Source organism: Gymnoscopelus braueri, assembly GCF_963280865.1.
Source record: "Gymnoscopelus braueri genome assembly, chromosome: 10".
NCBI lineage: Eukaryota > Metazoa > Chordata > Actinopteri > Myctophiformes > Myctophidae > Gymnoscopelus > Gymnoscopelus braueri.
Window position 1 is genome coordinate 38,749,962 of NC_137611.1, and position 25,336 is coordinate 38,775,297.

The 25,336-nt window shown below is 41.3% G+C and overlaps 1 protein-coding gene across 1 annotated transcript; it reads right to left on the reverse strand.

Moving 5' to 3' along the window:
- Nucleotides 1–1,204: 1,204 nt before the first annotated feature.
- On the reverse strand, nucleotides 1,205–23,698 carry pask (PAS domain containing serine/threonine kinase). Its single transcript, XM_080440053.1, has 22 exons — nucleotides 23,634–23,698; nucleotides 21,247–21,440; nucleotides 20,656–20,867; nucleotides 20,155–20,325; nucleotides 19,476–19,613; nucleotides 19,043–19,177; nucleotides 18,538–18,712; nucleotides 17,408–17,589; nucleotides 16,137–16,233; nucleotides 15,920–16,021; nucleotides 15,117–15,297; nucleotides 11,366–11,553; nucleotides 10,561–10,642; nucleotides 9,478–10,004; nucleotides 9,004–9,134; nucleotides 7,027–7,194; nucleotides 6,780–6,905; nucleotides 6,131–6,265; nucleotides 4,558–4,757; nucleotides 3,611–3,744; nucleotides 3,052–3,210; nucleotides 1,205–2,044 (listed from the first exon to the last, which is right to left on the reverse strand). Exons 2-22 carry the CDS (start codon nucleotides 21,434–21,436, stop codon nucleotides 1,875–1,877), a joined length of 3,603 nt encoding a protein of 1,200 aa, XP_080296179.1. The 5' UTR covers nucleotides 21,437–21,440; nucleotides 23,634–23,698; the 3' UTR covers nucleotides 1,205–1,874.
- Nucleotides 23,699–25,336: the final 1,638 nt, after the last annotated feature.

Sequence of the window (25,336 nt, forward strand, 5' to 3'; positions counted from 1 at the left end):
AACTTTTTTTTCCTGGTTGGTGTTCCGGTCGCTTTTCATGGGGGGCGATTCTTTGTGGTTCTTTTGAAATATACGTGTTTGTGAGAGACGTTTAATGTCTCTCATGGGGGGAATGTAGTATATTTGATAACATAACATACATATTTGTTAGAACTTCACAAGTCTACAGTACAAGTAGGCTACAGACAGAAGAAGTGGATTGAGTCAGAGAGAGGTGCCGGTGTGTCTGAACGGGGTGTGGGTGCTCTTAGCATTTTCTTTGTCTTACCTGCAGGAGACAGAGGGCATGTCCCCCCCATTTCCCCCTTCCTGCCCTTTACAGTTGCAAATGTGGGGGCCGGGAGGTGGGGGGCTCACCTTTGAAGGCTGACACACCCATACATGTTACCTCCTCTTATTCAAAATGTGACCACTGCTATAAAGAATATGACATGTAAGCTTGTAGTGTGTGTGTGACTCAGCAGCCGGCAGGCTGTTGTGTGGTGTGGTGGGGACCTCAGGGTCCCCATAGGAAGCTGTTTGTACTTATGCAATAAATGGAAGCAACGAAACCTCACTAACTAGTGATGACTCCTTCATTCTACAACCATTCATTCTCATCTCTGGGACAACAAACTTATCTGCAATATGGCGTTGTTGGCAACTACGAAAGCAATAGAAACCTTTAAGTCTGTGGTTTTTAGATACCACATAAGCAAGCAAACCTTTTAATTTCATGGACCCTCATAACTCTCAGAATAACCGATTTGGGTTCCTGGACACTACTTTAAAATCGCTCGGTTATACTGTATATTTTTTGTTCACCAACACTAGATACTTGTCAGATGCAGTCACCCCAACATTGAACATGGACACGGCCTGGCCAAAATCATTGCGATTAATGATATTATCCCGATAATCAAAATATGCTTTAAACTTTTAAAATGTCACCAAAACATACATAAGTCACTTACCTTTCAATTTGTTAAGAAACTAATATTTGTATTTCCTAGAAATGTGAACGTCCTTCTTAGTGGAAAACATCACTACTCAAAAATCATGTTGGGGCCTTATTGTCATTATAAAGTATGCCTAATTCTACTGCTGGTGTCTACATTTTTAAGTTATATTTTGAAATGGAAAAATATGAGTTCATTTATTTTTCAACTCTGGGACAAGATCGAAACGAGAAGATTGAGTTAAATTTGTGATAAAATATTTATTTGTGTATAGTAGAATAAATAGATAAAATATTGTAAATACATTTTCAACTTTGACTAAGTTTAATAAACACAAATAAAACAAAAACACATTGTATTAAAAATGTAAAAGCATGTTAAGTCAACTTCAGACAAAGAAAAAAGAAGTAACATATTGACTCAAAAAGCATGACAAAAAAAGAAAAGCAATGCTGCTGGGTCAAGATGTTCTTGCATCATTGTACAGCACTCAGTGATAATCAATAAATACACATTCCAAGGACATACAATGCTGTACATTAAGCTTCATCTTTACGTTTGGCAACAAGTCCCGTAGTCTTCAATCGCTCTGTTTTCAGTGCACGATGTCGTACACTGAAAATAGCAAATCTACAAGCTCACAATGAATAACGATGCGACGCATCGTTAAGCTTGTAAATCTTGCTATTTTTGGCATGACAAACGACAGATTTTCCCTGTTTATGTTGTTCATCTAGCCAAGACTCTTTGTACAGCAAATAGAATATATGCAAGCTTGTCGATTGGCTATTTTCAGCGAGTGACACCATCGTACGACAGGCTTCAATGTTGGATAGACGAAACAAACAAACTCAGTGCAAATTCTTTGAAGGGAAACCAGGAGAGGATGCTGTCACCACAGAATGTACATTTGCTGTTTTTGTAATTCCAGTCACTTCAGTCGTCACAGAGGTATTTCCGGAGCTCAGTTTCGAGAGCCTCCATGGACATCTTCTCGTCCTCGTCTTGCTCATCATCATCGTCAGGAAGAGTCTCGTCACCGGCGTCTGGAAACAGGCCCTGCCCCAGGCTTCCTTTAGTGTTGACCTCTTGGTACTGTGGTGAAACTGTGTTGAGAAGCAAAAGCTTTAAGCAGAGAAACGACAAATTTGACACACAGCTCATGCTGCCACAGCATGACACCAGGAAACACCGCCTATGGCCATGAATGCCCAAAATGCCAGGTAAATGAAAGCGCAAGTGTAACTTTTGAGCAGTAAAGTTGATAGCTGAAAATCTACGCAAGTAAAATATATTTATTTTAGTTATGCCATCATCAGTCTTGTGAAGCATTATGTTCTCATTGGTGAAGTATTTATTTTTATAATGCTCACCATTTCCATTTAGCCAAATGAGGCATAGACCATCGCCACATTTGAAAATGCACACAAGCACCTCCACCACATCATTCAAACTGCACACATAATATCTTACCATCGATAGCTATAGATTGGACAGGATAGATTGGACAGATGCCATTATTAGAGTATATGGGTGCGTTGCACCAACAAGGATGAAATTAAATAGAGTTTAGGGCTAAGCTAAGATTTGTTGATGCAAGTTTAATTCTAATGGCTTCTCAATTTAGTTTTAAAACTTGAATGAACAAACCTTGGATTAATGATGAATTCATTATAAATTTTTGTCCCGAGCATACTTGATTGAGGATAATTGTTTAAAATAGTTTCTTTATTATGTATCAGTTTGAATTTTATGTCTAGAGAGATGAGACAGAGAGAAATTCAGACTTTAAATTATTTGAGAAGCATTTAATGCTCGAGTTGATGGCCCAATACAAGGCAGTAATTTAGGATAAAAAGATACATGGCTACCAGTAGTTATTGTATAGTTGGAACAGCAAAATTCCTCTTACTTTGATGTTTGATCCTATCTTCAGTTCTTGTGAATTATAAATCTAAATTACACCCAGGTTTAAATGTAATTTAGGTTAGATTTAATACATGCTTAAAATGTTGTGCAACAAGATTAACAGGAAAAAAAAGTGATTTAAACTGGTTTAGTAATTAATCCTTGTTTGTGCAACCACTTTACTTGCTTTCACTGTAGTACTCACCAACACCAACGTGGCTCCGTCTGTCAGGAACCACCTCGTTCCAGCTGTACTCTGCCAGGGAGATAGGCAGGCTGATCCAGGACTGAAGCAGCAGCTGATCCAGTGTCATCCTCTGGCTGGGGTTGGCCTCCATCAGGCCCGACAACACAATATTCAACTCTAGGAGAATAGAGAATGGCAGAAAATACAGAGTAGTTAGAAAAACCTTTGTAACAGAGAGAGAGGCTTTTTCCCCCAGTGGGCCTTAAGTAGTTACACTATACAATACCCACCAGCACCACTTTGTTACTAGACTACTGAGCAGTGGGCACTCGTGTCTGAAGTGGGCCCCTACCATATACTGTTTAGTGTATATTAGCATGCTGCTGCTATGCCTGTACTGAAATGAGGACAGAAAACACTACAACACTTTCTTATCCCCTCCTCAGGTTCTAAAAAGTTCCCTGGAGCCCAGCTTGAATACAAATATGAAATAACAACCACACATTAACATCCACAGTGACACAAAAAGCAACATGTTTTCCTACTAAAGTGGTTATTTATTTAGTAGCATTTGTACCTGCAGACACAGGGAACGGGGGCTTCATTTTGGCTACCAGGATCTCTTGCACGCCACAGAAGGGGTTCTCACTGAACAGTAGTGTGAACAGCAACACCCCCAGAGACCACATCTCCAGCTGTGGACCCTCGTAGCTACACAGGAGGAGAAATGCAAACAACTAATGGGTGAAATACGCAAATGATCAAATGTACAATAGTGCTTGAAAGATAAGCACAGTTTTCTTCGGTTAAATAATTCAACACATCAGCCATATTGTTTGTTTGACTATTCAGCATCATAGACATCCTCCATACGACATAAATATTGAATATTACTGGCAATTCTTACATTACTGCACATATCTAGCATCTGCAAGTCCCATGACTCTCGTTTATAGTACCAATGAAAAAATAAAAAAATAAAAAAATACAGTGCAATGTTCAGTATAAGCTCTGTAAATTTGATTTTAATATCCAAAGCATTGAGCCTGAAATGAATAAACAGTTTAGGGGCAACCACTTGCCTATCAGAGCAAACAGCTCATCCTTCCTTCATAAATTATTGCCTCATTATTGTGTTGCAGTGTGTAGTAGTGAGAAAAAACTAAAGTCAAATGGGTTTCATTTGAAAATGCATTCGATTTAAAAACTGGTTATGCAAAGGAGATGTATGTACACAGATGTATGAAAAAACATACCACTCAAGCCATTTTATACTTAGTGTGAAAAAAAGAAAGAAAAAGTAGTGAAAACAGCCAATCTAGGAGCTCACAGGCTGAAATTGGTTAAGCTTTTTTTGAGACCTTTCACCTATGATGCCAGATGTCCAAAATAGCGATGCCAAGGACAATGTGGTTAATGAACAGGGTGTATCACGTGTGTGTGTGTGTGTGTGTGTGTGTGTGTGTGTGTGTGTGTGTGTGTGTGTGTGTGTGTGTGTGTGTGTGTGTGTGTGTGTACACGCACGGGTTTCCTCGCAGCACCTCCGGGGAGCAGTACTCTAGCGTGCCACAGAAGTTGTGGAACAGCTTCCCTGGAGCTAGCAGGGCAGCAGAGCCAAAATCTATCAGCTGGATGTGGAAGCACTTGTCAATGATGATGTTCTCATCTTTAATGTCCCTGTGAAGGATGTTCCTGTTCCTCAGGTGGAACACAGCAGCCACCACCTGACAGAGGGAATAAACAAATGTATGCATAAAAAAAAGACACTTGATCAAATGGAACACTCCATACTATTTCCTTGACTGCAAATCTACATATATATTGACCTAATAAATACAACATTGCATAACAACTTGGGCTGTGGCAGATCTAGACTTTAAACAAGCAGCAAGCTTGACAATTCAATTCTATCTTTATTGCAGACTCAAGGTCCATATCACATACCAAATGACAAATATACAAACAATAAAAAAATTAATACAAAATCAGTCCAACCTACAGCCAGTCCAAATAATGCTCACAGGCTGTTGCGCCAATGTCTCCACATCATGGAAGAGAACCGATTAGAACTCTTCAGTGAGTTGATTATATCACAATAACAGTTCTCAGACTCTTCTAAACGACACATGCATTTGTACATTCAGTTTCTTAAAAGAGCTTGACAGGTAGGCACCCCCAAGTTAACAAACAGCTGGCTGGTGCTGTGCCATCTTTGTACCCTCAGCAGCAACCGCAAAGCATCATTGTATGCAACCTGACACTTTTTGTGTGGCTCCGAAAGGCTCCCCTCCACGGACACAACTACAAAACCTAGACCCTTGTAACCTGTGCTCCCAGGCCTCCCACTTTTTCCATGTCTGAGTACTCGCTGATACAGAGACGAGTATTAGTATTTCACATTGCCATTTGCATGGCAATGACCAGTAATTGGTTTTTCCAGGGCCCATGATAAACCTTTTTTCAAGGTATTATGTTTGATAAATAGGTATGTACCTTTTTGTGACAGGCCATGCACTGTGAGTTCTTCCTCACGGCCAGGATCAACCTTTCCAACAGGTTTTGTGCAAATCCTTTGGAAACGTGGGGCTGTCCCTTTGGGTTATGGGAATGATATCTCTTGTAAACACAGCTCTTTACAAAGTTGTTTTTACAGGTGACACGTGGCAGACGTGTCACCTTAAAATAGTCATGTTGGACCTTACCCTTTAAATAGGGCTGGGCAATTAATATTATATCAACATTGTGATATAAGACTAGATATCGTCAGAGATCTTGGATATCGTAATATTGTTTTATGGCATATAGGTGTTTGCTATTCCTAGTTTTAAAGGTTGCATAGTTAAGTCACAATTGGTGTCATTTTCTGAACTTATGACTGTTCTAGCTGTTCCATTAATTGTGTTTACCCACTTAATTATTATATATGTCCATATCACCCAGCCCTACATATAGAGTACTGAAGTCCTGACGTCACTCGTTCATCCCCTTGGTCACAGAAGTAATTTATCTATGGAGAATAACCTTGGGTCATCTTAGAATCGTCTCATATAAGAATTGTGGTGGATTTGAACATGATATGGGACTTATCTCCTTGTACCTGTCTGAAGATGTAGCTGGCCAGGGGCTCATCTAGCCTTGGCTGCTTGTCTATGAACTCAAAGAGGTCCAGACCGTCGCCGTGTTTCTCCATCACCATCTGGAAGTAGCTGCCATTCTCAAACACGTCCAGCACCTGGTGACATGGAGACATGAATGTATGCGAGCAAAAACTCTTAATTTTTCAGCGTGTGGGTTTCTTATTTATGTGCCAATGTAAAGATGTGTCAGTCTGCCAGATGCACATCTTAGCATTGTGTCAAGACTCGCTCTTTTAAAAATCACAGAGCGTTTGCTAAGCACCTCATACATACAGTGACTTGCAATATTCCAGAAATTAAACCATGAAATAGAAATCCAGCGGCCCAGCTAGGATGAAATTAGTCCATAAATCACTTTCTCCACATCGTGGACTGCGAGAAAGGACTTTGATAACACTAAGATAAGATATCATTTATTGTACCACAAGGGAAATTTGTATTGGGCTCCATGCCACTGCATTACACAACACAACACAACACACTTGTCAACAAGATTACAATGCTGCACATTCATAGTACATAGACAGCAGGCAACGCTCATTTATGAATAGATAAACGGCTGTAAATTCAATACGTTAGCTCCTATTTGGAACAGCATCAAGTAGTTACCTTGACAACGTTGTGGTGCTGTACTCGGGTCAGTATAGCGATCTCTTGGCTGACATGTCCTAGCATGGGGTCATCCACCCAGCAGTCATCAACTATTCTGGCCTTCTTGATGAACTTCACCACCACCTACAAACGGGATACATCGTCCTCATGAAGTAAAGTAACAAAAATGTTCCACATACTCAAGTTATTTTTCAGTAGCTGGTACAGTAGCTCTTTACCCCTAAACTGTATCTGCGGTCTTTACCTCTAGTCCGTCACAGCGCCTCGATGCCTTCCAGACGAAGCCAAAGGCTCCTTTACCAACTGCTTGCAGAGGCTGGTACTCTTCTTCAAACTGGCCGTCACAGGCTCTGGACTGGTCCAGATTCAGGGTTGAGCGGAGAGCCTCCCCATGGCTGGACTCACCAATCCTCTGCAAAGTAGAAGACAAAATGTGAATCTCAGGATCTAAATTCGAATGGCGTGGCTCCAATGTGGATCAAGGACTTCATGGGCCCACCTGTGATGTCGGTTATCTATGATATCAGTCATCTAGGACATATCCAAATTTGCGTTTCAGCCTGATCAGAACGTCATTGACTTCCATTATAACATTAAATATTTCAAATGATAAAACGTGAGAAAAAGAAATGAGTGGAGGTACTTCTGTGGCCTACTGATTGTGTACAAGAAATGTGGCGCTCATTGGGTTCAGCGGTTTTCAAGATTAAATCCAATTGTCGCCAAGCAGCGATATTTATGCACCCCTCCTGTTCCCAAGTTGGTTTCTTGAATTGTAGATCGGCTACTTTCACACAGCTAATTCTAAATCAGCTTGTAGATAGGCTTTTTTTTTTACCATTCAGCGTATGGATACAGTGGAAATGGTGTTCGGATACAATAACATGCCGTGGAGCAACAAGTTGAGGTCAAAGATCAAGGCAGGCCTCAAGTAGGCCTCTATGAGGAAGAAGGAGTTGTGAGTGAAGTAGAAGGAGAAGAGTTACTGCAGCCTACACATCGGACGCCAGAGGTAGCCAGAGAGAAGCTGGGAAAGTAAAGAAGACTGATAAGTGTTTAGAATAGCTCTCTCATATACTATTTATTAATTCTCGTGTGTGAAACATAATCTGAACTATTCAATGACTAATGTGATGTATTATTGTGATCTGCTTTGATTGTTTGTGTTATAATGTGTATTGTCACTAGTTATAGATGTAATGCATGTCTAGTTGAAACTAAATTAAGTTGAAGTTAGAAGCACTAATAAGCACCTAGCAGTAGCGAGATCAAAGTTAACTGTAAGCTTTAACAATGAGATCATGTGTAAGTTTGAAGCTTTGAAGGTTCAAGGCCATAGACAGGTGCAAGGCCATGGGGTTTGCATCATAGTAACCTTGAACATTTTCAACTTCACATTTGACACAGTGACTTGACCCAACTTCACATTTGACCCAGTGACTTGGGAGGTCAGGGGACTGGGGGGAGAAAGCCGTTTTGAGATGATGTAATGGTTAGTGAGGATGATTAAGAGGCAGGTGATGGGTAGAAGGAATACGTTGTACTATTGACAAGGTCATCAGGGGTAATGCAAGTGCTGCACATAGGGTGCGCGAGAGGTTTCCAACCCCAAGGAGAGACGGGGCACTCCTGCCCTGAGGAGAATGAGTCTTTACGAGGAGACATCTACTGCCATACTTAGAATACTTGCAGATTCAGGTTCAAATTTTTGTCATTGTCCGCTTTTAGCTTGAATAGCTGTCTCTGGGAATATTCATGAGTATGACTTATCGTGCCATACTTGGGATATTTTCAGGTTCAGCTTCAGCTGAAAATTCTGGCATTGTTCGTCTTTTGGCTTGAATAGCTGTCTGGAAATATTCACCTTAAGTATAGCTTGTCAACAGTTTAAGAACATGGGCTCCATCGGGAGTGAAGGATCTAAAGTCGGCCAAACCTCCTTTGGGAAGATTAAAGGAACCCCCAGCTCTATCAGACTATTCAGGCCTGAATAGCGGGAAGCTGTCAAGGTCTAAATTATATTGTTATCAAGAATCAGACTGGTAGGGAGATTAAAGAGATTAAAATAAAAGTCCCTCTCAGTAATTTGTAACAACTATTATACTGTCTGATCTTTACTCTGTATCGCCAGACGCTTCTTCTAGCAGAGCCAAAAGGGTTAAAGTGATAAGGAAATATGCTCTCATCTTGTTTCCATGCTTAGACTTAGACCACCACCAACCTCTCCTAGACTTGCCCCGGATACATCATGCAGAGAGGCCTGCACCAGGCTCTGGCCAGGCCTGCTCAACCATACGCAGAACGCAGCGGTGCCGTCAAGGAGGTCGGCCCGGAGTACGTCACACAGCACGTCTGAAGACCGCACATGATACAAGAGGTAAGATTTTTTTTTAAATATAATAAATCAAATCTAGGGCTGCAACTATCAATTATCTTCTAAATGGTGTTGCAAATATAACAGATGTACAAGCTCAAGCTGTGAACTTGTAGATCGGTTATATTCACCATTTTTTAGATTGTTAAACTTTTCGCCTATGACATTCTCAAAATAGGGAAAGAAAGATTAATAACCCATCCATTATTTTATTAAATTATTGATTAAATCAATTAGTTCGATTAACTGTTGCAGCCTTAATCATGTTATGTTCATCAGACAATATCATTGACAGTTACTGACTGCTGCAGTAGAACAGACCTATTCTGGTGCCATCCCTGTGGTATGCATTTCCATCATATTGGCCCTCCAGAATCTGCTTATCCTCCAATGACGAGGTGTTCCCCTTTTGTTTCTTTGGAGTGGACGTGGCAGGAGCTTCTGTCAGAACCTGCTCGACCGGCGCGCACGGCATCTCGTTGAGCTGCCCAATGTGAATTGACGAGATAGCTCCCCACTGTCCCTTCTCCCCCTCTTGTTCCTGTAACGGAACGCTTGTGGTTTCTGCCGGAGCGTTCCAGACAGGTTCTGCCTCCTGGACGGGATAGGCCACGTACGGGGAGGGGGTGCGCAGCAGCTCCGTGGTGCTGCAGGACGCCAGAGAGCGTACACCGTTATCGCTGGCCTCCGCTCCTCCAGCGCCGTTGGGCAGCTCCACACTGCCACTCAGGTCCAGGTCGGCCATGGCTCGGGTCACCAACTCACCATCGGTGTTGAGGTCCAGGAAGCAGCTCGCGGAGTCGTCCCGGGCGTGACTGGCAAACTTCTCACAAAAGCCTGAGGAAGATCTGGGAGAACAGTCCGGTTGTATACAGATTATACTGGGGAACACTGAAGTAGGGGTGCAAGAGTTAATTAGTTGTTAATTATCTGTTAATTAGCTATCAAACTAATTGATTTAAATCTATAATTTTTTTTGTTGATAATTACATTTTAAATCAAATAATCAGTTAATAATCTATCTATATTTTGGACATACAGTAGCAGAATATCATTTTGGACATAGCAGAATAGCAGATCTACAAGCTAGAGACACGTTTCGAGCTAGCAGATCTGCCATTTTTGCATGCCACTGTTGTGCAACAGAAAATAGAAAGTAGGGCTTGATTGGTTAATTAATTTGTAAACAAAAAAGGCAAATTATATTATAAATTTATTTATTAATTATTATTCAATCAATCAAAAAAGTAACTGATAGAAATAGTCGCTAAAGAAATTATTGATAGCTGCAGCCCTACACTGAAGAGGGACAAGATGCCAAGCTCCGAGCCCGGAACCACACCACGGCCAACTGGTTGAACCAAATGTCCTGCACACACGTATTTATCTCAGCATCTTACACACCTGCTCTCCATGGAGATGATCTCAAAGCTGGAGACCTGGAGGACAGAGAGGTCGGCTGTGTGCTTGTCTTGTCCAGCCTGGTCTGAAGGACAACAAAACACTCCAGATGGTTTCATAATACAAATCTTTAACACATTTTGAAGACCAGGAAACGCGAGCCCAGATTCTCAGGAAAAGGGCCCAAACAATACATCGGCTGGCTGATATTGGCCTATATTGATACCTGCGTATAAGTTGTCCAATATGCGCCGATATGAAAACCTATTTTTACAGAACATAATACAGAAAAAGTTATTATTAGTTATTATTTTATTTATTTATTGATAATGATAGTATCTTCCTCAATGTATCTGGAACTGGGAATTTATTATCAACTTGTGACATAACTTCAAAAGCATGGGTTGAGTAATCTTCTGCTTAGCAACATTTTACGTTGAATGGAAGCAGAATGCAAATGCTGGGATGTAAAATTAAGTGTGTTGGGGTTTGGGGGATAGTGGATACAACCTCTCTGAAAGGCATTCAGAGATCACTAGACAAAACTGGTCATATTGGCATTTTGTTCAAATTCCTTGACTTTTATATTGATAATAACCTAATTGTTTTAATAAACATGCTTTTGAATACAGTTTGTTAAATTAATTGGAATAATATCAGACACACACACACACACACACACACACACACACACACCTATTTAAAGTGCTTAACTATACTTCCGGCAATTCCTATATACGTAGATAATAGGTGCATCTGGAAAACCTTACAACCTTGCAACATTGTCATACATACATACATACTGTACCTGGAAGAGGGTGACCATTTCTCTGAGCCTGTTCTGGAGGATTAGCGGTGTTCAGGCAGAGGGCATCTCCCTCTGGTGGCTCTACCAGGAAGAAAGTCTGTAAGAGGGCCTGGGTGGAGTCTCCATCTTCCAGCTGCCAGGTAGACATGTGGCCTGCTCCCTCCACTAGCTCTGTAGTGTCATCAGCCCTGGAACAATAAAATAAGATTACCATACTTTCAAACCATGTCACTTCACAGATTTTAACTTCTGCTTTGATGCATACATATAGGCTACCGATATATTATTCACAGATAAGCTGTGGGAAATATTATTATTGTGATAATGGAAATTCATCTGATAACTAGAAAAAGTGCACAGGTCTCCGCCAGGTCAGGTAGGTTATAGAGCACCGAAGTCCTGACGTGACTCGTTCATCCCCAGGTTTGCGGAAGTAATTTCTCTATGGAGAATAACATTGGGTCATCTTAGAATCGTCTCATATAAGAATTGTGGTCCAAAAATAAACACCGCGTGTCGGCGTTATTGTCAGGGAGGAGGTTCTTTATCGTTTATGATAGTCAGTCACTTATATTTGATACAGTCTGTTTCTGGCGAAAATGTAACTAATTCGGCGGAAGTAACATTAGCGTTTTCTCACCGTCAGTTGATGCTTCATATCCATAAGAGTCAACCCGCCGGGGTCATTTGTTTATTTTTGGAACACAGTTCTTATTTGACGCGATATTAAATACGTCTATGGGATTCAGAACGGGGGTGGAAAACTGCGAACCAGGTAGACAAACAAAGGATGTGTAAATGACGTCAGACTTCGGCGGTCTATAGTGGCCTCCTGGTGGCGCTATAATAGGCCAATGTGAAAAGGGTGCCATTTCTTCTTAGGCCTTGCACGGCAATCAGACACATAAAAAATGAGTTTTGATAAATTAGACCTGCTGGTGGCGCTATAACAGGCCAATGGTAAAAGGGTGGCATTTGCTAGCCTGGGACCAATCTGCGAGTGCAAATAAAAATTGCACTCTGCACCGCTCCATAGAGAATCCATTTCCTGCTCCAGAAGACGTGGGTGACCAATCAGGGACCAGGATTCAAATATGGGAGACTGTAATTGGTAGTTGGTTGTAGGTCTAACCAATTGCGTCGAGGGCCATTGTTTTGATCCCGCCCCTTGGGGAAAAAAAACTTCCTCATGGAAGCACCAGACTCATATCCATGCAGTGATATAGTCTGGCTACGCGAGGCTAGGCATTTGCTCCTCAGCATGGTGTGAATGTGTGTGCAAAGTTTGACCGCAATCGGATGGTGCGTTCATGATTTGCGACATTTTGTTCAAAACAAGCCACTACTGCAAACTTTAGATGTCAATCTTAGCCAATCAGGATGTAATATGAAAAATCAAACACATTCGTCTTGATCACATGACTATAGAGATCATCTGTACCGATTTGCGTGAAATTTGGATAAAATCGGAAGGAGTAATATAAAAAAAAATGTTTTACATATGTCGGCCTCCTGGTGGCGCTAGAAAAGGCAGATGTGAAAAATGCAGGGCAAAGATTTTTCCTCTAGGGAGTGCGCTTACAAAGTTTTACACAGATCGGTGCAGTTATAGGTAAAAACACGAATCGGCCTGTTATAGCGCCACCATGAGGCTGATTTGAAAGATTTCAAGTGGCAATTCGTCCTCGGCATAGTGGAACTATGCGTGCAAAATTTCAAGGAAATTGCATGCCGTGTTCATGATTTGAGGCATTTTGTTCAAAACTGAGCACTCCAGCAAACTTTGGCCATTTTTAGCCAATCAGGATGGAATATGAAAAATCTGAAAGACCTGTTTCGTTTAATGACTATAGAGATACTGTGTACCAATTTGCGGGATTTTTGGACAATATCTGTAGGAGTACTGTCAGAAAATATGTTTTGCACAAATCGGCCTCCTGGTGGCGCTATAAAAGGCCCATGTGAAAAATTTGGGGCAGAGGTTCTGCTGTGGCATCCAGGGAGTGTGTGTGCACAGTTTCACAGCGAGCAAGCTAACGGTGCCGGAGATTAGCTGTACACAGACAGAATGACGGACACACGGACGGACGGAAGGATAGAGGGCAAAACATGCTCTCTCGCCATGCCTTTCGGCCTGGCGGAGACAATTATAGCCAATAATATGGCACTTTATAAGGGGTGGTTTGACAAGTTATGTAAACAAGTACTCTATGAGCTTAGAAGTGCATACTGCACAACCAACTGCTTTGTCCTCACTGCATGTAAGGTACAGTATAGCCCCTAACACATCATCATCCAGCCAAGGGATTCCGCTAGACCAGTTCAGTCTGGGAACCCCACCGAGATGAATTGTTTAGAGAATTAAAGTATGTCAAATAATTATTATTATGAGTTAAGCTCTGCCACATGGTTGGTCCAGGTACTGATTTATGTGAAATAGGCCTATCCCTGTCTTGTTTCATTTCTTGAGTTATTTTGATCCAGTCTTTGTGCCAGTCTTCTTCCGTCCATCACATGCATGTCTTACAAAAGGTGATCGGTTGCAAGTTCCAGACCTGCAGGTCCTGGGAGTTCCTGACTGCATATCGCCTAACTTTTATCTATTCACCCACACACCCCAGAATAGACCTAATCATGACACCAGCAACATTTTTTATTGATTATTTTCTTAAATAATCCTTTGATTATGTTCTGGCCATCTAATGGCTTAGAAAAATGTGCCCAGGGGCCATACTTGCCGACCCCTGCACTACAGGTTAATATATTTTAAATTGAACACATTTTTAACAGTGACTAATCAATCGTTGATGAATCATTAGCATTCCCATAATAGACCCAGTTCTTTATTTTGAGCTTTTACTCATCAAGCAAAGCATTTGGTCACATTATGGTTTTGCCCTTATATTAATATCAAATCCAGTCCTATTATATTGCGCTGATCAAAGCAAATGGTCACAGAGTTACAGCCATTTGAAATGTTGGGCACTGCTGTAACACAAGTGGCCCCTGGTGTGACTATTGCCATGGCAGACCCCTGAACAGTGTTTGTCCCAAGTTTGGTGCGGATTGGATCAACAGAGTGCCTGTGGCATCCAGGGGCCTCCGGGGGCCCCTGATGTGGCCCCTGGGGGCACACGTTTGGTGAGGATCGGACCAACGGTGCGCCTTGCAAGTCTGCATGTTATGTTTGCGACCACCGTCGGTCAGCCTGCCCGCCCATCCTCTAGACAAGTTTAATAGAACTAGAGGTTTGTATAAACTATACAAAAAAAATCCCTACATTCCATGTCTAAAAAGGTACTTTTTTCTTACTGTGATTGTTAACATTAGGGATGTACATGAGACAGACACACAGACAGGGCGAAAACATCTGGAAACACATCGAAAACACGTAATCTCCGTCCCCAGCCTTTGGCCTGGCGGATTAGGCCGACCCTAAAGTTTAGTTACTGCAGTTAGCCTTTGGATGGCAGTATAGCCCATCCAAAAATATTACATTAAAATTGTATATGTATTTTTGGGGGTTTTCTGACTTTATTTATAGTACATAGTGGAGATTGACAGGAAACAGGGGGAGAGAGACGGGGAGTGACACGCAGCAAAGGCTGTGGCACGCTGTCAGGCTGCATTAGAGAGCCTATATGTGGTATGCGCCCGGACCGCTAGGCCAGCGGGTCGGGCGCCTCTGACCCATCCCAACTAACAACAAGATGTATAAGAGTGTAGTAGATACATAATGACCTCTACTTACATAGCCACGGGTGAGGAGGCTACAGCGGGTGGGTGCAGGGTGGACGGAGCACTGCTCTGTATCTCTAGCCTGGAGCTGGTTCCAGTGAAGATCTTGCCTCGTCCTTTAGAGCTTCTGTCCAGCCCTGCCTGCTGCACCATGGCCATGTCTCCAGCTACCAGTGAGGAACACTCTGGGAAATCTAGAGGAAAAAGGAATGGATGAAGAGGTTCAAACCCATCAACAGTAGACATATACAAGGACAAAGGGCTAATACATCTTATAATGACCCTGAAATCAGAAATTGCTGTACTAGTTCCGATTATACTTTCCAGGTAAAAACAACATTTAATGTAAATTTGTACTACCGTGGCAATATACTTTAAAAGCAACATCACGATATCCGTGGGTTGATTATGTCTCGCTACTGTCCAGGATTTATTTGGGCGGCCATAGCTATGGATAGACAGCCCACCTGGGAAGCAGAAGGGATCCCAGGTTCAATTCCCGGCCCCAGCAATGTGTTGAGGTGTACCCAAGCAAGGCACTTGCTCGGGGAAGGCACTTGCCCCTCCCCTCCACGCTCATTTGAGAAGCACTCAGCTGGGTGAAGCTGAAAATTGAATTTCCCCCGTGCAACAATTTGACATTGTAGCTCCATATACATACAGACAGACATGCATATACATTTTTATCTCACTGAACGTATCATATTGGAGACAACACAATACATTTCCCCCAGCACTAGCAGGACTGAATTCAGAAGTAGACACATTATACCAATACTTGTTTTCTGAGGAAGAAACTATAAAATGTAAGCAGACCTCTCCTCTCCTGGGGCTCGTCTCTCTCCGGGAGTGTGTGACTGGGATGGCTGATGGGGCTTCCAGCAGCCGTGTCAGGCCCACCTGGAAATCTGCAGGGGTCTGAGAAAGGAATCCAGTCAGCACTACCTTTTCTCTTTCAGACTAAATAACTTACAAATTAAAGCAGTTCCAACAATGAAACACTAGCAGAATGCCCAATATGAAACGTACTGACCTGTAATGCCCTCCAATCCAGGAGAGGGAAGGGGGCTGCCTCTTCTTTCCAAGTCATTCATCGTTGTATAAAAACCAGGCATCAGGAAAGTGACTGACTGAGGACACAAGCAGAGTATTTATGATTCCAGCTGAGAAGCGAATTTTAAGTGCACTTATCAAATGCTGCACAAAATATCAGAATTAGGCATGTTTCCTTGGCCATGCCTCAACTGACTGGATGCGCTTCATGAATGTGTAGCTATAGAGACACGCTACAACCATCGGGAAAAGGAAAAGTTGCCACATCATTATTTATTTGACAGAATGACAATACCTTTATCCACCTCAACCAATATGAATTTATATCAAAGCTCCATTTCCATTGAGCGGTTCTAAAGTGATAGGTCATAAATGTGGATGAATGCAATTCAGGTCGAGACAACAGACTCAACAAGCTAACCCAGTGGTTCTCAAAGTGGGGTCCGGGGACCCCCAGGGGTCCTTGGGGGGGTTCGAGGGGCTCCGCAGCAAAAGTAGTTAATACAGCATCACAATCATTGTAACCACTTTATCCATTTATACGTTGGCTATTCAAAAATAGCAGATCTACAAGCTCACAGCGCGTCACTTCGGGTCGCGCTGCGAGCTTGTACATCTGCTATTTTGGGGTCCCGACCGTCCCTGGCACAAAATTATCATTTTAGGGGTCCTTGACATGAAAGGTTTGAGAACCACTGCGCTAACCTGTATCCTAAAAAGCTAAAGCCTAGTTTATACTATGTAAGGCAAGCCATGGCTTAGGGCGGGGCGATATGATTTCAAAACAATATCATGATTATTTCAAACTTTTGCCTCGATTAAGATTAATGAAAAAAAGATTGGGAAAAGAAAGTGAAAATATGTTGGCCTTTTGTGTACGCCACCATTGCACAAAGTATAATACAGGGTTAAGTGGTTAATCAGACTAATCAATTTAGTTCATTATAAACAATATATTAGAACGTTTTCATGTGGCCCGTTGATATACAAGACATTTTTATAAAAACTTGCTTCTTGATTATTGGTTCTAAATATCTGTTTTGATTTATTTTTGGTTATTTCCTAAGCCCTACTATGGCTCTGGGCATTTACTATATTCAACACAGCAGCTCACTGACAAGCATCCTGTGGCTATGGCAACGGTGAGAGCCCGTTAAGACACTTCAGGAGGTATGAGCCAAGTGGCTCATAGCCTGTGAAATGTTCCAAATTACGTCAATGAACAAGAAAAAAATCTGGCTCGCAGCTAACCTTTCCCAGCAGCTCCTCCTTGCTGTAGCCAAACAGGCTGAGGGCCAAGTGGTCGTGAATGCTGCGAATAGAGCCGTCAGGGTGGAGGACAAGGAGGCCGCACATAGTAGCATACACCCACACTGTACCCGAATACACCAGAGCAGAGCCTGAAGAAAGCAGAACGCTGTCCTCTTTGACTTCTAAGGGACACACACACAAACACACACACACGTGTAGTGGATTTAACTTATTCACAAAGTGGCCATTTTGCTCTTACAAAGTCTGACGGGTGTGGAATTTCACGCAGTGACTTGACATGATGACATTGCAAAATCATTACTTTAATATACAGAAGCTATTGGGTCACAAAGCTCGAAACATAAAAAATATTCTAGCTACTTGCACAATTATTGATTCATGCCAACTTATGTAGATAAGAGCCTTCGCCAACGATGGCTTTGGCAGCAACTAGAAATGTGCTTTATATAACACTCTAGGGGTGCCTCAATTGAATTGATCGCAATCGGCAGATATTCTGTATATGAGATCGGAGAATTCCAATAATGGTTTCTAGTCAGATTTTCTAAAAAATTATCACTCTCACAAACACTCTCTGGTCATTGTACCGTAGCAATAAAACTCATGCCATGTGAGTTTGTTAACATAATGATAACGTAGGGCAACCTATTGAAGGACAAAAAAGAAAACAGATAACCTATCGTTTCACTCTGGGAGTCAAGTTGATAGATGAACATGTAAGTGGAAACTGAATCTACTGATATAATAGGCTACTAATCAGCCTTTAGATTGTGGTAACTACCTATCCATCTCGCCAAATCCTGTTGCGCTACTTAGGACGCACGTACATAGTTTTGTTTACATAATGATCCAAGTAAATATTGTGGAAGAAAAAAAATAATGTAATGTGGATGTTTTAAACACGACTCAATTTGTGGATGAAATGCATTTAATTGAAAAAAAAAAAAAAAAAAACCAATGCTATCATCAGTGTACCATAGGCGATTGACATCAGCGAAAAGAAAAACGTTATTGCGGCATCTAATATATACCCATTTCTTCAGAATAACATGATTGAACATACTGTATTATATTTTTTTGCAGGCTTTGAAAATACAACATTATCTTACCAGAGGACATGGGAGTCTCATCTAACACAGGAGTCTCATCTAAGTATGAGCAGCTAGTCCCGTTGTTCACCTGCTGCTGAGACCTCCCACAAACTACTGTCCCCTGTAGTTTGATACACAGGGGGTTCAAGGTACCTCCTCTGCCTTGACTGTGCACTTTCTGAACCCGTAGCATCTAGTAGGAGGGACAGCAGAGATGGAGGCAAACAGGGAAAACATACTTAATTAAGCTTGAAAGTCTGTTTTAGGAGAATATCAGAAACCTGAATAGGGGAACATTGGGCTTGACAACAACTACTGCTGACAGTGCTTAACCGGTAGTTCAGTGCTACAGGAAGTTCCGATAAGTAGGCTGGACAACACGTAGCCCTGTACTTCCTTAAACAATTTTAGCAGTTAGTTATTTTCCAGGCTTTATGTCCTTGTGAGATGGAGATAAAATTGGGATTGAGGTTAGGGGGAACATAGGGAAGGCTTGATGCTTTCAGTTGTGAGGTGTGCTTACTTTGGGCAAGGCGTGGCTGTGAAGGTGGATTTGTAAGGAGGGCATTAGCTCCATAATAGAAACTCCTTTTAACTCCTCAGCATGAAGGTATCCATGGAGAATGGCAAACGCGGTGTCGCAGGTGAGAATACCTCCCTGGAAACAACAGAAGTAAGCTTGGGTTACTTACAATATAGCTGCGGGATAAAAATAACTTGCAATTCTTTCGCTAAATATTGTGCAGGGTGACCACATGTGCATTTTCCACCAAGTTACATTTAAGACATTTTGATAGAGATTAAAATGACATATGAGACCAATGTCATCACCAAAATTAGATCAATTTCATCAGTAAAATAAACATGAATGGGGGACCGGGGACTAATGCATATCAAACTGGGGTTCGTTGAAATAAAAAAGGTTGAGAATCACTGCTATAACGCTGTGTACTTACATCTTGTGAAAAGGAGACATAAGTTGATACTCTCTCCACGTGTTCTATCAGGACATGGCAGTGTTGTGCCCCATTCTGTGATGGCTTGCAGTTCCAAACTGACACTGGCATCTCTCCAGACAGAGTCACAGCATCCAGCTACAGGAAACATGGAACAACAAACACTCTCACTCTCAACTCTCTTTTTTGGCATCTGTTGTTTTGTATCCTTTATTCGATTTTTTTGTGTCAGTGTAATGGCACAATAGAAAATGCTTTCTGTCCCCCAGGGCTCTATACTAGGTCCATTAATATTTCCCTCAACAACTTCCCACAACAAATCTCTTTCCTGAAAATAGCCAACAAGCTCAAAACGCGTCGAGTTTTGAGCTTGTAGATCTGCTTTTTTGTCGAATGTTCACCTCCAGAATAGGAAAGCTAGGGTTCAAGTGGTTAAAATGTGTCTGAATTATCCCATCATGGGCAGTGTTGGGAGTGGCCAGCCAGACATGAAAATAAATTATTCATTCATTCACCAACATGTATGGACACCATTTTATATTCAGTGACTGAGATGTACACATCTGAATATCAAAGTGGTTAGTGATATCTAAATGATTAATTTGGGGGAGATAAACCTAAGAGCTCAATGAACGGCACGAACTGCGAAGCATAAAAAAAAAAAAGAAAAGAATCATACCACTTTTCCAGACACATGTACAATAGTCCCGTCTGGCTGCAGGCACTCTTCTGCCAAAGACTCTTCCGGGAACTGGTTGGTTTTCTTCAGAACACAGGGCAGTGTTTTTCCAAACAACTCATCAGCAGAGCACTCAAACAGTTTGCAGGCCTGCTCATTAGCATCCACGATCTGTGAAAAAATAAATAAACAAACACATTTTCAGGAGCAAAACACAGATAACTGTTCTAATTCGAGAATCAACAGGGGCTTGTTTGTCATACAGGTACAAGCAACGAAATGTTGGTTCTGCAACAATATAATAACAATAATACTGATGTAACAAACTAAAAACAAGAAAATCATAGATAAGGGGAAAAAACGGTTAAAAGTACATGAAGAATAGATATTGACAGTGTGTTTCCTTATGGAGGTTCGATAGTTAATGTACTACAATACTGCATGTCACGACTAACTGAACAACAGCACAGTGCAGCCTGTATGCAAGCACACATACGTTACCTCTTGGGTTTCAAGGTCTACAGTCAGGATAGCCGTTTTTGGGTTGAGCACAGATGGGAGTGCAACATTTCCAGAGGTCAGCTGGCTGAACAGGCTGAACATCTCTGACGGGGAAGGCGGCCGAAGCAGGGATGCAGTGTGTGAGGCTGGATGGAGGCTGGACATCTGGATGTTCCGTGCCGCTACAGAACTGTATGTGTCCAAATAGTCACCTATTGAGACAATTTGGTGGCATGCTTTGTTTAGGCTACCTGAGAGTACCTCAGTCCACACATGGTAATATCCTCAGTGTTGATTTAGCCATTTGTACACTATCCTAGAGCAGTGAGGTCCTTGAAGGGCTTCCAGGGGTTACCCAGCAAAATTATTGATAGTTAGGAGGAACCAAATGGACCCTGACTGGGGGTCCTAGAGTGTACAAATATAAGCAAATGGATGTAAGGGTCCATTTGTTTACATTTGTGACACTGGACACTCAAGAGTTAAATTAAACACAGGATTCTACTGTGCAGCAGTTAACTCAAACTGTTTTTTTGGGACAAAATGTGTTATACTGGTCAGACAGTGGTTTAGGTAGCACTTTACACTGACCTGCTATGAAGCCAGAATAAGATCCCAATGCCAGCTGTTTTTTCCTGTGGACTGGACGTCGAGCACAGGGATACGATTTATTCAGGTCAAAGTCATCATCAGGAAGGAATTGGGAGGAGAGGTCATGGACCACACAAACTGTGTCTCTACCGTCCATCCGCCACCTGGCCGCTGCTCCAAAATGAGACATTGTGCTGCAACATAATAATTACAAGTCAACTGATGAAAAATAATGCATGCGATAGATATAGCTATACTATTATAAGTTAATGCTGTAATCTTTTAAATATAACGTATTACATCTGCAGTGGTTTGAGGTGGACTCCCTAGTCCCTATTGAGACATTTTGACTTGGTGTCAGGTGGTTCTCAAAGTGGGGTCCAAGGACAGCCAGGGCAGGGGTCCTTGAGGAGGCTCCAGGGGTCCCCAGAAAGAAAATTAAGTTAATAATATACATCGATCGGCTATTTGAAAATAGTAGATCTCTCTGCCAACTTCACTCCCTTGATCACTCAGCTTAAGTCAGACCTAACCTCGCCTCACCAGTCTTTCCACTGCGGAGGACACCCTGGTATTGCGTTCCAGTTGGCGTTGCATTGTTTTTGTTCCCCATATAATGCTAATCAATTAGTTTAGTCTCACTACGAGTTAGAATAAAAGATGAACATACCAAACCATTATTATACCAAACGATTATACCAATTTAAACCAATTTTAAACTTGAGGAATCATTGTGGAGGTGCACGGCACCGGAGGTTCCGGTCGTGGGTTCCGGCCGCCTGATGACGTAGTTATTTCCGTCCAGACCGGATCAGAAACCCAAAAATGTTATTGATCCCAGGCTAAGTCAGACCTACAAAAGGTGGAAGTCAACGCCTCTGTCACTGATAGGTAGAATTTATGTGGTAAAAATGAACATTTTGCACAGATTTTTTATTTTTCAATGTTCTTGCCTAAACAATTTTTCAAATCAATAGACCAAATAGTCTCTAGCTACCTATGGGATGGGAAGGCACCCAGGGTGAGAAAATCATCTATCAAGCACACCTTGTGCAAGACTAGAACTTACAGTTTAAGGTATTACACAGCAGATTGCAGTGAAACTTTGCACGCACAGTCGCACTACGTTGAGGAACAAATGCCACCCTTTTGACATTGCCCTATAATAGCGCCACCAGGAGGCCTATTTTTGCCAAACACATTTTTTTATATAACTCCTACAGATTTTGTCCAAACATCACGCAAATCGGTACACTATCTCTATAGTCATGTGATCCAGATGGATCTATCCAATTCTTCATATTCCATCAACATTGCTGGCCGACAATAACATGCCTGACCTGGCGGAGACCTGTGCTCCGAGGAGCACTTTTCCTAGTTGAAATCTGCATCTACTCGACATCTTTTTATTCTTAGTTGTTTATTAAAATGTTATTTAATTTTGTGCATACATAGACTGTGGTGGTGGGGGGGGGGGAGACCTGTCCCATTGTATTTGGTATTCCCTATTAAAGATATTAATAAAAAAAATTGAACTGAATATTTTTTAAACATTTTATCAACACAAATCTTCTAAATCAAATTAATTCTACATGGGGGTCCGCGGCCAAATACATATTAATGTGGGGGTCCGTCCTTGACGTTTGAGAAGAGAACCAATGGGGACACAGTCACCTAGGCTACTGGTTGACAAGACAGTACTGCCTCAAGCTCATAAAAGCCATCTCTCCCCTCAGTCCCAGCAGGGATTCCGTCTTGATTTATGGGTTGTTTGCATGTATTTGACTTTACGTCAGTGGTGGTAAAAGTACTCACGTTTTTACTTAAGTAAAATACCTCAATGTAGAAATACTCCATGTAAAAGTCCGGAATTAAAAAAATTCTTGAGTAAAAAAGTACTGGTATCAAAATGTACTTAAAAGTACCAAAAGTAGTATGCCTTTTTATTTGTCTTTACTTTATTTACTTTCATTTCATTTTATTTCTCTGTCTGTGTGTCATTTTCATATTTGTTTCTTTGATCGTTGAATTTTCTAACTGGAAAATAATAAAAAATAAGTTACAAAAAAAAAATAAGTACCAAAAGTAATAAGTACTCATTATGCAGAATGTCCCATTTCACAAGTTTTCAACATGTATAAAAATATTTTGAAAATAGCAGATCTGAGCTTGTGGATCGGCTATTTTCAAATAGTCGAAATATATCACTACGGCTCACAGACCTAGTTTATTTGCCATCCACCGTCTCGAAGCTCCATGTTTGTTTGACGTCTCTCCAGCAACAGGCTGTGTTGTTATAGTTACTATGATATGTTTAATTGATAGAATAGGAGGCAGAGGATGATGCAAACCATTCAACCATACAGATATATATATAGTTGACTTACCGAAAGGTTCAATAAAAGGGTCTGACGTCTTCTTTTCAACACAGTGCAGGTAAACAAAGATCATTTACATTCGTCCTGCAGCAGCAGCAACACCGCGGGTTTCAAGCGCGGATCAAAAACTTTCCAGGAAGCAACAGGAGCCAATCAATGAGTGGGGTTTTGAGGAGTTTCCTGTAAATCGTCCAATGAACGGTTATCTTATGATGACGTACAGAAGGAGGCGGGGTTCAATCTGGAGTCAAGAAGAGTGGAAACTTGAATGTTATGCCACAATAACAATCAGTGTCTTTCTCAAAATAATAATAATAATAATAATAATAAAAATATAATGACTTTTTGTGGTGCCACAAATCAAAAGCCCATTTATTTTTCCCATAGAGATTTAAAAATATATTTATATTAATTATTTGAAGCCTGGAACCAAGCCATCCAGGCTCCTGGTGATTCAACATTTGATTCTGAGAAAAAATATATTTGAAAACCACAAAACAGTGTATTTTAGATATAGTATAATTCCATTTTTTTCCCCAGCGCAATATCAAATGTTTTATGGTCATGATTCATTAGGAGCCTGGATTGAAATAATTAATATAAATATTTTCGGAAATCTCTATGGGAAAAATGAATGAGCTTTCGATTTGCAGGACCACAAAATGGCAGTCACTGCTATGCCCTGACCTTTTCGATCTGCTGACAATATTAGATTTAAGTTGATCTTACTAATTGACCTACACATTTTACTTAAACCAGAATAGAAAATCTATGATCCTGTTAACATGAGAAAACACCACACACGATAATTGTAGGGTATTTATTTGTATATACAAATATGATGCACAACACCAAAAATACATTTTGAAGACATTTCTTTTTCTTTTCAGTAACATTGCCCTATTACACAAATTGGCTTGGAGAAAGCAGTATCTTTATTAGCTTCATGGCTCTGTATTTTAAATCCACAGACCCACCCTTCGGAGTAGGCCTACTCTAGCCTGGAAACCAGACGAATCTGCCATTGCAAAAAAAAAAACATTTGCCCTCGGCAGATTTGGTCTGGCACCGCTCAATTGTTATTGGATTTCACTCCCTCCGAGGTAGTGAGGGACCAATCAGGGCCCAGTATGCAAATGTGGGGCGGGTTTTTCACCGGAGGATTTTTTTTTGTTTCGGACCTTGGAAATGCAGGTTCCACACAGAGATATCACTGCGAAGATATCAGTCTGGCCATGCCAGGCTAGGCCTACTCACTTCCCCATGTTTGACTGTACAAATGTTCTTCTGAAGATACAGATTCAAGTTAAATGAATCTAAAATTGTCACCACTGACAGAATGTCTGGCAGTTAAAATTATGATACAGCTAAGGGGCACAGATTAACTGTTTTGATGCATGCTAGTGTTTTAAAAAACAAACTGCCTTTTTGCATTGCAAATGACAGATCATAAGCTTATCCTGACAGCCGCTTATCAAATAAGGAAAAGATATAACAGTCAATACAGCAATACATTTCTGTTTAGCTCTTGGTATTGTAGCAACACACTTGAGAGCATGAGCATGTTCAGTTCATACTGAAAATATTTATCACATTGACGAAGGAACAAGGGGAGGGTTTACACACAATCCAGTCTCCTGTTTCCAGGCACAATTACAGTAAATAAATACATTTTTATTACTTTTCACATAACACCTGGAAGCTATTCTCTG